The sequence below is a fragment of the Xenopus tropicalis genome, chromosome 6 (genome assembly GCF_000004195.4).
Source record: "Xenopus tropicalis strain Nigerian chromosome 6, UCB_Xtro_10.0, whole genome shotgun sequence".
In the NCBI taxonomy this organism is placed as follows: Eukaryota; Metazoa; Chordata; class Amphibia; order Anura; family Pipidae; genus Xenopus; species Xenopus tropicalis.
Window position 1 is genome coordinate 122,860,146 of NC_030682.2, and position 16,491 is coordinate 122,876,636.

The 16,491-nt window shown below is 35.8% G+C and overlaps 1 protein-coding gene across 2 annotated transcripts in view; it reads left to right on the plus strand.

The window, feature by feature from the left end:
* The window catches only part of LOC100495973 (polyamine-modulated factor 1-binding protein 1), a 263,073-nt gene extending 247,055 nt beyond the window's left edge, over positions 1–16,018 (plus strand). For both annotated transcript variants that reach the window (XM_018095150.2, XM_018095149.2), the window contains exons 29-30: positions 7,418–7,529; positions 14,661–16,018. In XM_018095150.2, the coding sequence (XP_017950639.2) occupies positions 7,418–7,529; positions 14,661–15,077 (529 nt within the window). In that variant the 3' untranslated portion in view covers positions 15,078–16,018. The remainder of the gene's footprint in view (positions 1–7,417; positions 7,530–14,660) is intronic.
* Positions 16,019–16,491: the final 473 nt, after the last annotated feature.

Consider the following 16,491-nt stretch of genomic DNA (forward strand, 5'->3'; position numbering starts at 1 on the left):
ATTACAATTTCATTAATATACTGGAATCACTACGGAGTAGGCTATACCGGCACAGCATGCTCTCGGAAAAAATAAGCACACGCCTAGATACCCTATGATAAGAGGAAATGGCTGGTTTGCTTCTTGAAGCGGAAAGAGCCCTTTCTTTATGTGACAAATATTCTTTAGCTGAAAAGTAAAGCGGGGAATGCGTAAGTCCTAACACAGTAGGTAAGGAAAGCAAGCAGAGCAACAAAGCGGGGCTTGGCACGGGCAAGCGGAAAAAGTCTTTTGTTTTCCAATTTGCACTCAACTTCTAATCAGCTATTTAGCATATATACTTGCAGTTTCTTGGTGTGTAACGGAGCTGTTAATATGAGCACTTAGCTTATGGCGCTCATTGAGCTTTATTTGTGTACATTTGAATCAATAATAAACACAATTTTCACTTTCTCAGCCATCCGAAGGATGTTTATGAAGGATGTCAGGAAAGCATGTATATATTTGAATCAAATGCAAGCCGACCCTGAGATACAGTAGGATCTACAGCTCTCTGCCTATCATTGCTGGTTTTTATGATTAATATTGCTTCTGGGAACAATACGACTCTGACAATGGAACTGCAAATCCAGTTATAAATAAGAGACCTGCATTTTTAAAGTAAATTGCTTCTAAGTACATTTTGGGCCCATATTGTGTTGGCTGACAAATTAAGCATTATATTGCTTTGAGGAGTACCTGCTTCCAACACATGCCATTCAGTGGAAATTGCTCTGAAATAATATGAAATAGTATGTACTTTTCATTATTAATCATATTTGGATATTTTATATTTTTTTTTGAAACCCCAAAAATATAAACATTGCATAGCCTGAAATAAGTGGTATGATTTGAAGTCTGGAAAAAAGGTGCATTTAATAATATTTCAAAGCAAAAAATAAAAAAATAAATACTGCAGAGTTAGATGGTTGTGGTTGAAAACTCTACACAACTGCAAAGAACTTTGGTGGGCAAAATTCATTTTTGAGCTTAGCTTAAATATTAAATTCCAACATAATTTCTTCTAGACAAAGAAAATCCAAATATACTATATGATAATGCCTTTTTCAGGGTAAAATTGAATTCCTTATCCTGAAACCTGTAATCCAGAAAGCTCTGAAATACGGAAAGGCCACCTCTTTTTTCCTAAACTGTACAGGTATAGGCTCTATAATCTGGGGTTTTCGGATAAAGGAACTTTTAAACATGAAATAAACCCAATAGGATTGTTTTGTTGCCAATATGGATTTATGCAGGTTAGTTACCATCAAGTACAAGGTACTGTTTTATTGTTACAGCTTAAAGTATTTTTTTAAAACTAGAATTATTTGCTTCAGATGCAGTCTATGGGAGATGGCTTTGCTGTAACTCTGAGCTTTCTGAGTTTTCATAATAAAACAGTACCTTGTACTTGATCCTAACTATACATGGATCCACACTGAAGGCAAAGCAATCCTATTGGATTTATTTCATTTTTAGGTGAAATTAAGCAGAATTAATGTATGGTGATCCAAATTACAGAAAAATCCCTTATGCAGAAAACCCTACGTCCCAAGCATTCTTGATAATGGATCCCAAACCCATATAATTTATTTTGCTGTTGCACAAGTACCACATAATTATTAGAAGTATCGCTCATGTATTAACTTTATGACATTATATACATTATATTCTATTTTTTTAGTGGGGAGCGACTTCCATGCACTGAGGTTTCAATGATTTCTAGTAGACTTAAGAGGCACAGATCCAAATGACATATTATTATGTATAAAAGGTGTTTCTGGCTAATTCATAGGCTAAAACCAATTTTCTGCGCTAAACTGTATGGGAGCAATGCCTTTACCTCAGAGTGCTGAGGCCGCAGACCAACACACAATTCACTATTGTTTTTCAGTTGTTTTTTAGCCTTTAATCTATGCCAGGTTATATTCATTTTCCATTCAAATGAAAATCTGAAATTTAAGAAAGATCAACTTATTGTGAACAGTAACTACATATCTAAGGGTTATTACCTATACCTGTCTAACAATATCATGGTATATAAACAACATAACATTACAACTTCCATTACAGATAAACCCCCTTTTGTCTATGACCATATTCAGTCAACCCTATATTAGAGCCATAGAAAACATAATTATTCAGAAGCATGAATTTAGCAGTCAACGAGAAGCTGCAAGGTCATAGATGAATACGTGCCAAGAAGTAGAGTTTGCATTCATTTTGCATAGGGTTGTTACCCCCCCCCCCAGATGACCTTTCTAAATGCGATCAGAAAACACCTGCTTGTGCAGCATGCCTGGTTTGAACAGTTACTTGCTTTACCTTTGTATCTCTGAGTCTGACATGACTTTAATTAGAGATTCAGAAATAGAACTTGCTGAGAAACCAAACATAGGATTTTATGTTTTTGCATTCAAAACCAAAGGCTCCAGAACACAACCTCATTTACTGCATTTACCATCAGACTGCTTGATACTGAGTGCTGATTTCAGTGACCAGGTTAAATGACCAACACTTGGGACTGGTACCAAAGGGAGAGTCGTAGACTTGTATAATTAGGTGTCAGAGAATATAAACCTAGAACACCCAAGGTTCTGCCTTTGCTTAACTACTGCTTGTCCTTTAGACCATTTTGTAGATTGCAAGCTCTTTTGGGCAGGGCCCTCTTCACCTCTTGTATCGGTAACTGATTGCTTTATATGTTACTCTGTATGTCCCATGTATATAACCCACTTATTGTACAGCACTGCGGAATATGTTGGCGCTTTATAAATAAATGTTAATGTAATGTAATGACCATAAAATGAAAGGCCTGGCTAAAATGCAAGACATGTCTCTAGTGTCCACTCACACCATATACAAATGCTGCCTAGTATAGTAGTAGCTGTTTTTCCATCTTCCTGTTCAGTTGCAACATGAAATGTTTTTATGAGGAGGGAGAAGACAGAGAATTTGTATCCTATGACTACATTACATTTTTTTTCCTATATGGCCACCATTATCTCCAAATACAACCTTTTTTAAGGGAAGACTTCTTATTACCAAGAATGACAGGAGTGCACAGGAGAATTAAGGAGCAAAGAAGGATCAGTGGACCTGTGTTGCAAGGTCAAAAAAACGACGCAGGTGACAAAAAGTTGCGTGACAAATGCATTTTTTGCGGATTTTTCGTTGTCTCGCTAATTTTCTTGTCGTTTCACAAATTTTACAGTGAAGGGAAATGGGACAGATTCACTCATCACTAAATGTGAAATATTTGATTAAAGGGGATATAAAGTCAAAATCATAACTCAGTGTTTATATATAGCCCTAAGATAGGAAAGCACTATAATAGATGTTGTTCTAAAAACTCGATGGCAAAGCAGTTAAAACACAGATAACTCGAGCTCTGCATTACGAAGGGCCAATTCACTAATGTACGAATCCGAATCACGAAATCCGATCATTTCTGATGATTGAAAATGTCACTAAAATTCTTTTCGTTTGAATATGAAAATTTCGTACTTACGATCTGAAAGTTCAGAAATTTTCGTATTGAAACGATCATAAACAGTGCAAAACCCTTTCTGACTTTGACACTTCAATGCATGATGTGGGAAGCTTTCTAATGGACTCAATGGCACTCTGCAGCTCCAACCTGGCCAAAAGAAAGTCACGATACCAAAGCTTGAATGAATTCCGAAACTTTCATACTCGGCGCGACAAATACGATTTTATCGCACAAATTGACGCAAAGTACGAAAAAGTCACGGAAATTAAGGAAAAAGTAGTGGAAAATACGCACAGTTCTAAAAGTTAGAAAAAATATGATTTTTTTCTATTCGTAACCAATCACACATTGATAAATGAGCCCCGAATTTTCTGCAGCTGAGGAGTGGGCGAGTTTCACTCTCTGCTAATGCTTCCTTATCTGTGCCTGACTTGCCCTTATCAACAACTGACCAATGACAATCCAGTAAACAAACTCCTGTGCTTTATTTTTTCATGTCTGGTAAAGGACAGTCCCTGCTTTTGTTTTTTTCTCAAGTTTGGCACAGAGCAGTCTCCTGGTTTTTTATTTCACATCAGGATGACCACCGGCCCTGTAGGATTCCAGGGGCTGTGATCAGAGCTCATTTCAGAGGAATAGCATTAAATGCAAAATACAAAGGCTTCTAATTAAAAACGGCAGAGAATTTTTATTGCAAATGTATTTAATTTGGTCTAAATAACACAAGGCTTATGATTTTTGACTTTACATCTCCTTTAAAATGGAGTCTATGGGAGATGGACGTTATTAATATTATTATTAACATTTATTTATAATAGTTCAGAACTTTCTAGATAATGGGTTGCCAGATAATGGATCCCACACCTACATACAGTAGAACAGACCAGTAACAAAGGGCTATGATATTTCCTGTATAAATGATAAATGCACTAGGATAGCAATATATACATTACTGAAGGAATTACATATAAAGCACTGCTAACGCTCTGGTATACATTGAGTACATAGCACAGCATTCATTTAAATAGATAAAGGGGCGTGTCCCTGTTCAGTAAGTCTAAATTAAGACTATATTTGACAGCCTGAGCAGATGTAGATTTTATAAGGTGGCATAGGCAATCTTCACCAACAGAGAGCTTTAATTCAACATACATCAAAGGTATGAAGTTATTTTTGATAGAGGGCTCTGATGGCATTATTCATATTCCTGTGTAACCTCTATTCTTTTAAAATGCACTTAAATTGCATAGATGGAATGCCTGAATAACATGCCATTTCAGAAAATAAGCACAATTTGTGTGAAAGGCAATGAGGGATTCAACTCAACCCTCTTTACCGTCACCTAATGCATATTTAATCACAAATATGTTTGCCCTTGTTCATACTATTATAAACAAGGATGTGTTAAGTACTACACATCCTGCCATTAGCACTATCCTTGAATGTTTTTCTACTTTGTGCTGTTACAGCGTCTCTCGTGACAGACTCCACAGGCAAGTTACAAGCAACTTTGAAGCTGTCTCTGCCTGTCATAGGGACGTGCTGTCAGATCTGCATGCTTGGGTGCCATCTGCCTTTCTTTCTTTGCTTTGATTTCACGTAATGACTTCCCCTGAACCTATTTGCGAATAAAATACACAATCCTTATTTAGGCTTTCTCCAATGACTTAGAGATTTGAATAGCATTGCTGTCTAACTTTCAAGGTTAGCACCAGTCTGACTAATTGAACAGATTTTCCAACCTGTGAGCTCAATTGCAGGTGTCAGATGCTCATCTAGTGATAAATGACATTATTCTGACCCAAATTTGAGTAGGAAGATGCCCATTTATTGCAGCCAATGCTCAGTAAGTTGGAATGGCTGGTACCACGTTTATCGCATCAAAAGGATAACAATATCATTCTCCGAAATGCTAAAACCCTTTAAGGATGTTTGTGTATCAGGGTGGGTATTTATTGCTGTGGTCAATAAGTAGATTTGAAGGAAATCTTTTACTATGAAACACATCTATTTAATAACAAGCATTGTCCCTATATTTTATCCTCTGTATTCTACTACATTATAGGTCAAACTTTAAGTTGATCTTCTATGCCTGTTTCCCTGCCACATTTCTCATATTTGTATGCATATATATATTTTTTATTATTGATATGTGTCCTACTGACATATTGTGACACCTGTTCTCACCCTCTACTCCATTTTTGTTTTTGGTTCTGTAAAAGGTTTGGTTCCTGTAGATTTATTCCCCTATAAGACTGAATCATTTAATTTCCATACGATGCAAGTCTTCATTCCTCCATTATACACTGTTTTTCGTGTTGCTACATCCTTACATATTGTCGGGGCACAGTTGCACTTTGCTGTGCAGGGTAATAATGAGATTACAGCAGCACACATTAACCACCCCATAATCCTCACTTGATCTTGTGTCTCCACGAAGCTGCAATTCTATCTCTCACCTTCCCTGCCCTAAAAACTTGCTGTTTTCAACCGCACAACCCACTTTCTCTCTGTAACCTGTCCACTTGACTCCCTTCAACCTGGCTTTCACCAACTATAATCAACTGAACCTGCACTAACCAAAATCTCCAACAACCTTCTATCTGCTAAATCTAAAGGACAAATATCCATATTAATACCCCCCAACCGTTCTGCTGCTTTTTGACACAAATGTTTTTTGACACAAATGACACAAACAACACCAACTTTTAAGCTGGCCTTACAAATGTACTATGCCCAATTAAAATTAGCTGTTTAATAACTGTCTAATGAAGAATATTGCATAGCAAATGTATTAATGCAATTTTTGTCCATAGGCTGTGCCCCCACTGCTCATTTATAATACATCATATTTATCATATTCAAATCATACTTTAAAACTTGAAACAAAAATACTAAACACCAAAACAAGAAAATTCTAAAAAATATGAACTTAAACTAATTCAGATAGAAGATACAAGGGCTTATTTGCAAACCTGATCACAGTGTGCAAAGTGCAAAAAACAAGGGCGCAATTGGTAGGGACAGAGATGAGCTAGGCATTGTGAAGCTGTGCTCAGTGCAAATCACAGTGCCTATCCTCATATAGAGGCGCAAGCTGAGAGCTAGAGCACAAACCAGTAGTGATGAACAAATCTTTTTGCCAGGCATGGATTTGCAGCAAAATTCCAAATTTCACGTCAAAATAGGTGTTCGAGTGGGCCGGTTGCGGCATTTTTTCGTCAAACCGGGCGTGGTCACATTAAAAAAAGTTGTGTTTCACAAATGTTGTGGCAAAGGGAAAGGGACAGATTTGTTTATCACTATAAACCAGTCTTGACCCTGTCTGGTAGTAACTACAGGCTCTTTGCACCCCTTTCTCCAATTAGTAGGTTATTGTTAAGCGTCACTGAAGATGGAACATTACAACTTTGGATCTCACATTAATGCCAGTTTACTATGTGCTTTGTGGCACTTTTATACTCAGATATTTCTGGCGGTACTAAGGGTTAGGACTTTATGAAAAATTTAGTGTATAAAAAAATGTGTCTACTGTATGTTAACAATTGAGACTTGTACTCAAATTTCACAAAAGCACACGTTTTACACTTACATGCAAAAAAATAAGCATTTATTAAACCTAATATTATTGTTTTGCCACCAATAAGGATTCATTATATCTTAGCTGGGATCAGGTACAAAGTCATGTTTAATTAATACAGAGAAAATGGAAATAATTTTTAAAAATGTCAATTATTTGATAAAAATGGGGTATATGGGAGACGGCCTTCTACTAATTTAGAGCTTTCTGGATAACGGGTTTCCAAATAACATACTGTACCTGTATATCTTACGCTCTGTATCTACAATTGGCATCTTTTATTTGCTGTTTAACCTGTAAAGCCTGACCAGAATTTGTTATTTCAGTTGCATTAGCCATGACCAGACAAGTGTTTTGGAGGAGAACCCGACAGCCACTGAGGATATTCACACTAAGTTAAAGGCCAACATAAAATCGATTGATTTTTTAAACCAGAAGGTAAGCTCTGCTGTTTCCCTATCATAGCCATTTCTCAAGAAACTCAGTTGTACGTTTGCATTTTTATATTTATATTGCGTATTTGCCTTGGTTTAAAGTAGCTGAAAAATAAAAGCAAATTATTTCGTCTTTAATATATTGAAGTTAAACATTCGGCAATACCTTGGTGTGCCTTGCTATTATTCACCTGAAACAGCCCGGAACTATCAGGAGATACCGTAACATATCTGACAGCTACAAAATGCTCTCTATATAACGCTACTGCAATAAATTTCACGCTTTATGCTAACCTGTCACTGAAAGTTTATATTTCTTTTCACAAACTTTTACATTCTACATCCTCAAGTGTATAGATCAAAAGAATACCTTGCATTTCTCATTTAGCCATTTTATTTAATAAAACAGAGATGAATTCCCCTTTGAGTACTTAGCAAAATAACTAGGTTTTTTTTTTTTCTTTATCATAATTTAAATTTGCGTTCTGTCATATGTTTTAATACTAATTTTGTATTTCTGGGTTTCACAAGTCAAATTGAGACGCGAACAGGGAGAAAAAAATAATAGACATTTGCTATAGAAAAATAAAACTTTATTTTTTTATTTTAAGAATATTTCTTTCACTATAGAATAAATGAGCAAGTAACATTGATAGTGACTGATCATGAAAAGAGAACCCCAGGAGCATAGGCGCACTATAAAAAGCTCTTGGAGGAAGTCATTATGCTGTTGAGGGAATAAGAAAGTTAAGTCAGAGAGTTGTGAAATGTTCTCATTATAGGTCATCTCAGTAATTATCTGACATCTACAGATGGAGTCACTTCTTAATCAAAAGAATGAATCATTACTGATATTGATTCAGACCAAGATGTTTGAAATAATGAGTGTAGTAAGTCAAGTATAAATTCAGCGGTAATTTCAGCAACTTCTCTGCTGAATTTTCATGCTAAATAATAATGAAATATCTCATTTCATTTCCTGTTAATAGTCGCAGAATGGCAGCGGCACTGCAAACTAAATTGTCCCTGCATAATCGGTGCGTTCGTTGCGAGTAGGAAAAGGTCGCTTCTGTTTACTGTCTCATTGATATCGTGGTGTAATTACACTGGCTGCTTGCTGGCCTACTTTAGAATGAGCATTTTCGGCTTTTAAACACGAAACAATTTATACGATGATTACAAATGTTTGTTTAATGTTATGCAAGAGAAGGGATAATTGCTAGGTAAAGCTTTAGGAGACACTACCGGGCACATTTATAAAGGTGCAGTAATGAAAATGTAAACTATTCTACCGAGGCTTTATGATTTTGGATGTTTTTCATGTTTATAAAGCAGAATAAAATCCTTGTTGCTTGTCTGTTGCACCTCATTTATAGTTAGTGCTAATAATATTCATTTATTGATTAGACTTCACATAGCTATTAAGCCCTAAATACAGTAGTATCAGCAAAAGACTCACCTGCTTGGAAAGAAATTTTAATGCCGAAAGCACTTATGGAACCCTAATAAAACCCCAGGTCCTGGGCATTCTGGATAAAAGGTCCTGTATTTAAACGATCAAGCGATTTGAGCCTTTTTTTTAAAACTAAGCCAGATGAACATGCCCAACATTACTATTTTCTACATCTTCATATGGCTTTGGGCCTTTTACTTAGCTTACACTGAACAAATATACATAGAAATATACATAAATATTTAAGAAAAAACATTGTGAATCAATCCCCTCACATTTATAGGGTTAATACATCGTTAAGGTTGCATTAAACATGTCTTTATATAAACATATTGTAAGAGTTCTTTTGTTGCCACTGCATCCTAAAGGAAAGAGGCGCTGTGTCAGTGCTACTGGTATTTGGATATCTTTTCCATAAAAATACTTCTATTGGAATATAGAGACAAGTTAACTTGAACGGTATAGCCTACTATAATACTGCTCATTTACTTTTATCTTGCAGAGCTTTTTTATCCAATTGATAAATGTGCATTTTGCTTGGCAGCATGGCGCATAACACCCCAGTAAGAAGCTTACCCCCATATGTCATAAAAGGCTCTAAGTGTGCCCAGGAGCAATAACTAGAGATGAGTGAATTTTTTCACCAGGCATGGATTTGCAGCGAATTTTAGCGTTTTGCCATTGGCATATTGTTTCGCAAAACTTCCGTGAAAATTTGGAGCGGAAAAACTTGTTGCACAGAATTTTTTTTGTTGTGCGTCAAAAAAGGGCGTGGTCGCGTCAAAAAGCGCGGGTGACAAAAAAATTATACGCAGGCGTCAAAAAAAGACACGGGCGACAAAAAAAGATGTGGGCGACAAAAAAAAACTTGTGACAAATGCGTTTCGCAAATTTCTCGCCGTTTCGCGAATTTTCTTGCCGGGACATTCGCTCATCACTAGCAGTACCCCATAACAGCCAATAAGATGTTTGCTTTTAAACAGCTGACCAGTAAATGCTACCTGCTGATTGGTTGCTATGGGTTACTGCTCCTGGGCCAACTTACTGCCTTTTATTACATCACCCCCTTAGTGCCCTAATGAAAGGGGGACCTTTAAAGAAGATAGTGAAAGGGACTCCTTGAATGAGGTGTAGACAGTGGGTTGCAGATTCTGTTATAGCAGCCACTAAGGCTTGGTAAGATAGACAAGGTAGCTTGAAAGAGCAGTCTTGTACTACACTGAGGAGATCTAGTGTGGGGTAATAAGAGACTCAATTGGGTAGGGACTCAAGTAGAACTTGTGTGATTGTGCTACTGTACCTGAGGCATTTGCTGCTGCCTCAGGTACAGTAATTTGTGTATTTGTTCCCATATCCAGCGGAACCCTTTATTGTTTTAAACACTGTGATTAATGATCGTTACAGTCTAGCTTCCCTAACCCCTTCCTCCACATATTATTATTATTATTAACATTTATTTATAAAGCGCCAACATATTCCGCAGCGCTGTACAATAAGTGGGTTTCATACATTGGACATACAGAGTAACAAATAAAGCAATCAATAACCGATACAAGAGGTGAAGAGGGCCCTGCCCAAAAGAGCTTACAATCTACAATCTACATATTACAAAGGCTCATCCGAGCTAGAGAGGGTGTAAATGTAACACTGTTCTGCCCGAGAGTAGCACAGGAGTCCAACACAGCAGCTCTTTACTGGTGGAAAATTGACTTTGGCCACAAAAATATTCTATTAATAAGGAGTTAAAATAGAGATATTAGCAGAATATTGTAAAAAGTTGTTGATAAGTAAATGGTAGGAGGGATCCTGTGCATTATGCCCCCCTTCTTCATCTCCAGTGCAGAAGGATATTAAGGTTGAGGACAGCTTTGAACCCCTATCCTTTATTAAGTCTTTCTATGTAGAGTCAACATCACTTTTGACCAAAAAAAACCCTTGCATACATCGGCAAAAATACTAAATGTCTCCCCATATACAATAAGTATAATGCCATTTCAGTTTGACGTTGATTGATTGATTCTTTAAAATGTGTTGCTTAAAAAAAAAGCCGGTGCTAAAATGATGCATACTTCACATTTTACCCTAGCAATAAGACTGGCAAAATTACAGTGGAGCCACGCTGACTATTAATTTGGGAATGTGCTGTGAAAGCTATGTCTTGCCAGAATTGCTGTTAAAAAGTGATAAATGGGAGTGAAAATTGTCTGGCAAAGATGAATAGATTGTGTTTTAATTCCAGATAAAGATAAGTGACACAGAAATTGATTTCAATTATTACTATTTTAAAGTTTCCTAAAAGGAAAAGTATGAAAGCTCTGCACACCAATCATGTCAAATACCTAGAAAGCTTAGCGCACTTCTGATTATTTTCCATTATTCCAAAACTGAATGTGAATGACTCTGATTTTTCGAATAAAAAGATGGAACTATTTCTTTATTAAGACTTTTTATTGATGACTAATATTTTAACAGTCACTGCAGCAATTTGCAAGGAAGCATAATACAATAAAACAGTATGGGCTAGATTATCTAAATATCACTATGCATTGATCACACAATAGATTTTTGGATTAAAAAAAAATATATAAATTTGTTTGAATCAGATTGTTCAAAATGAATTTCTGAATTTCAAACTGTGTCAGTAAATTGGTAATAGATAAATACATGTTAATAAAGAAATTCATTTATAAATAATGCTAATAATGAATGTTAATGAATCAACAGTGGGACATTTTAGATCACTGTGCAGTTATGTTTTTGGCTGCTCTGCGATAACGATTTCTGAAGGCCTGGGCAATTAAAAATATTGATATTGATTGTTATTTAGTCGTTTCAAAATTGACCGCCAGTTGAATTGATTTGCTTATTGCTAAAAATACTATCAGGGTAAAATTACCTGCATTGTTCTGAGACTGAACTTTCCTAATCTGCTCCTTATATGAGTAAAATGAAAACCTAATTCACTTTGGCTGTGGCAATATATTAGGCGCTTTCCAGTGAATCCAATTTCTAACATTTTCTCACTAGGCTGGTCCTCCTTTTATAGAAAAAAATTAGAGCAGCATCACACTAACACCTTAAGCCAAGTAATGAGCTAATTTTTCCGCCAGGAATAGATTTGCAGTGGATTTCCGCATTTAGCCATTTTGCTGCAAAATTTTCAGCAAAAAAAAATTTGCAAAATGGACACCTGACACCTGTGTTTCACAAATTTCCATTTCTCAAATTATTTGGTAGTTTCGCTAATTCGCGACGCGAAATGGTGCAGATTCGATCCTCACTACACACGCACCTTTGCTTGGCATTCCGTTACATAAAGAGAAGCATATGTAGCCCAATTCGAATTTGTCAATGTTCAGTTTTTTAGTTAATCTAAAAAATTCTTATACTCAACAAATGTGAATGTGAGCTTAATTAAAAAAAAACCTAAATTTCAGTTAAAAAAAATGAATCAATTAAAACGGTTAAAAAACCTGAATACAGCAAAATTACATTTTATTTATTATTTTTTTAAATTTTTTTGGAAAAACTAAAATTCTAAACTATTTCTTCAGTCATTTGAACTGAAGAAGCCACTCAGATGAGTGGTGAAACGTTTTCAAGGAAAAAACTCAGAAAAGTCATGACCTGGATGAATGAGAATCTTCATAGACATAAACTATTTCTTACATTTTGCCTAGGACTAGTGATGAGCTAATCTGTCCAATTTAGCTTTGTCGGAAAGTTAGTGTAACTATGAAAATCCGCGAAACGCATTTGTTTCACAGCTTTTTGTCTTGTGCAACTTTTTATGATGCAACCCATTGTGCCGGGCCACACCTAATTTGACCACTCGCTACTTTTTTGACGTGTGTCATTTATTTACACGCGTGACAATTTTATTGATGTGGATGGAAATTTTTTAACATGCAGCAAATTTTTCCGTGGCCAATTTTGTTACCCATTTTGTGAAAAAACCTGCTAATGGCGAAATGTGGAAATTCTCCGTGAATCCTTGCCTGGAGAATTATTTCGCCCATCACTAATTTTGAACATTTAAGTTTTAGAAACCCTAATTCCACTTTATGAGATGTAGCACAAAAACTTGATGCACTGTAAAAACTGTAATAAATCTGGTCCTTAGACTCCCGGTTGTGCAACAAGCACACACACGAGTGCAGGAACGCCTGGAAATATATGCAAGATTATTGCAACACTAGCATTTTTTATTCTTTAAAGAAGTTCCAGCCCATCTAATGTTTCCAGTATAAAATATATATTCCAAATCACAGACATGATTTCTAGAACTGTAGCTTTATAGTCAATTACGGTGCATCTAAAGGTTCCAGTTTCTGCATATTATGAAATACCGACGACATTATCCTTGAAGAGAAAATATTGTCACAGTTTTTGGGTTATGGATTTTACATTTCCAGATTTGAAATAGGCTTTAATAGAGACATTACTGTGTGCTATGTCTATAACTTGAACAGTAATCATGTGGCTATTGTTCATTCCTGAAGGTACAAACGACCAAAGGAAAAACTTCCCTTTTCCAATATTATGAATAAAAATTATTACATAAAATTATTCTAAAAAAATGCCAGCCTTTCATTCATTTGATAATTCTGTGCACTACCCTTCCCTTGTCTGCACTTATGCCTGCTCTGTGTAACTGTACATGCAGGTTTCAATGGAGCATACATGGTATTTCTACATAGCTAAGGACCCCAGCCACAGAAAGGGAAAATAGAAAGTCCATCATTATGGCTGAAATTTTCTAAACCTTCCAGGCATGTAAACATCTATTCAAATCTTATTCTGGGCATAGAAGCCCAATATACATGTGTATATCACAAAAGATTATTAGTTTACAAAGGGGCAGATTCATCAATGTTTATATTTTAATTTTACCGTGATTCGAGTTTTTTTTTGGTGCTAAAAATCACAAACTCAAATTATAACTTATGATTTCAAGTATTTATTAAGCTAAAGAAAAATGTAAAAAACTTGATTGTTAAACGTTGGCATCTGAAAGCTTATGAGGTCTTGTAGAAGTCAAGGGGAGCTGTTCTAGGTAGTGATGAGCGAATTTTTTCAGCAGGCATGGATTTGCAGCAAATTTTCATATTTTTCCATTGGCAAATTGTTTTGCAAAATTTCTCAGAAAAGTTGCAGGGAAAAAATGTGTTGCGTGCCCATTTTGACATGACCGCAGCCAATTTGATGTGATGCGCCACAAATTTTTTAGCTGTGTCAAAATGGGAGAGGTCGTGGCAAAAAAAGATGCGGGTGGCAAAAGAAAAAACGCAGGTGAAAAAAAACATGTGACAAACTCATTTCGCAAATTTTCTTATCGTTTTGATAATTATACAACAAAGCGAAACAGGACAGATTCGCTCATCACTAGTTCTAGGCAAAATTTTAACTATTCAGTTTGAGTTTTTTCACGTTTTTCAAGTTTTTTGTAATTTTGCAAACTCACACGTTAGAGATATTTTTCCCATGATTTTATTCAATCAAGTTTTTTATATTCAGATTTTTTAATAAATAAGCAAACATTTGAGTTTTCTAAATTGTCAGTTTATTCAAAGTAGCAAAAAATCACTAAAACCTCACAAATTAAAATTTTGATTTAAAATTTTTGGTTTATTTCAATGGCTGTTACGTAAAGTAGATCATTGTTTATTTTCTTAATTCCAGCTAAACGAATTAAGTCAAGAAAATGGAAATATCCAAAAAAAATTTGAAGACGAAAAGCTTCGCTGTCGACAATATGAAATCCTTTTGCAAACATGCAACCAGACTGTGGCCAATCTTTTTGCTCAGTTACAAGGTAAACAAGAACCTACAGAGATTTCCCAGAAAAGTCCATCTTGGAAGGATGATCAAGTACCATGTTCGAACCTGCTGTTGCCAAACCAAGCTCAGAATAGACACCAAAAGGAAGGAACTAAAGATTCAGAAGGCTGCTCATACTGGATAAAATGTGTAGAAGAACTTTCCACTCAGCTGCAGGAAAACACTGAATATTGGACTGAAAAAATGGATTCACTAACTGCTGAAATTCAACAAAAATGTGTAACGTCACCCCAGTCCAGTAGCCTTGGCTCTACATGATTTTACACCCCAGTAGCCTTGGCTCTACATGATTTTACACCCCAGTAGCCTTGGCTCTACATGATTTTACACCCCAGTAGCCTTGGCTCTACATGATTTTACACCCCAGTAGCCTTGGCTCTACATGATTTTACACCCCAGTAGCCTTGGCTCTACATGATTTTACACCCCAGTAGCCTTGGCTCTACATGATTTTACACCCCAGTAGCCTTGGCTCTACATGATTTTACACCCCAGTAGCCTTGGCTCTACATGATTTTACACCCCAGTAGCCTTGGCTCTACATGATTTTACACCCCAGTAGCCTTGGCTCTACATGATTTTACACCCCAGTAGCCTTGGCTCTACATGATTTTACACCCCAGTAGCCTTGGCTCTACATGATTTTACACCCCAGTAGCCTTGGCTCTACATGATGTTATATAGGCAGCATCATTTCCTTTAGAATTCTACTGCACAATAACCAATGATAGAATGAACTGCAATAAAAGCAGAGCCAATTACAGATATACATTTGTGGACAAATGACTTGCCATGGCATCTGTGTGTAAATCTTGCATTTACCAATTCTATAAATATGGACAATATACCTTTTAATTTGTTTTATTTTCATAAAATTATCTTAGATATTAGAATATTGGTTTCACATATTTACCTGGTGGGATCTTTTGTGCTTTAGCAGAAGGAAAGTGCCTCCAGCCAATCAGTGTTGTTTTTATTTATATATGTCTCACACTATCTATAAATTCTACATCTGTTGTATAAAAGCTTAGCTATGCAAAGTTATTAGTTCCCAAGTTGTCCTTTGTGTATAGAAATGTTGATTATGAGCATTCACTACAGTTATATCTGTACTTCTAACATACAGTATTTTTTATAATGTATAATCAATTCAAAGACTATTTTGTAAGATGTATCAATATATGAGACTAATTTACAAAGCTCTGTTTTGTACTGGAATTATTTATGGGAAACATAGCTTTTCCCAATGGTGACTTTTGTTGCCTTTATTTTAATGCAATGCTTGTTAATTTTTGGGTATTGGCTCCAAGTTTAGAAACCTACTCATACCTAAAGTTGCTTGGAGGTAGAAGTGGAATTTAGAGAATGTATTGTCAGCAGTGCTGGTTTTAAAATAATAGGTTTGTTTATCTTGCAACCTATTACTTAAAACTTCTAGTATAAAAATGCACCAGTTCTAATAATTATTTTATATTGTATCTTTCTGAACAACCTAAAACCCAGTTTAGGGGCTTGTTTTTCAGCTGGAACTGCTCGCTGTTAACCTGTGGCAAAAAAAAAGGTTATAGTCAGATAACCAGAGTATAGTACAGGTATGGGACCTGTTATCCAGAATGCTCGGGACCTGGGGTTCCTAATTTAAGTCTGCTAAAAATCATTTAAATATTGAATA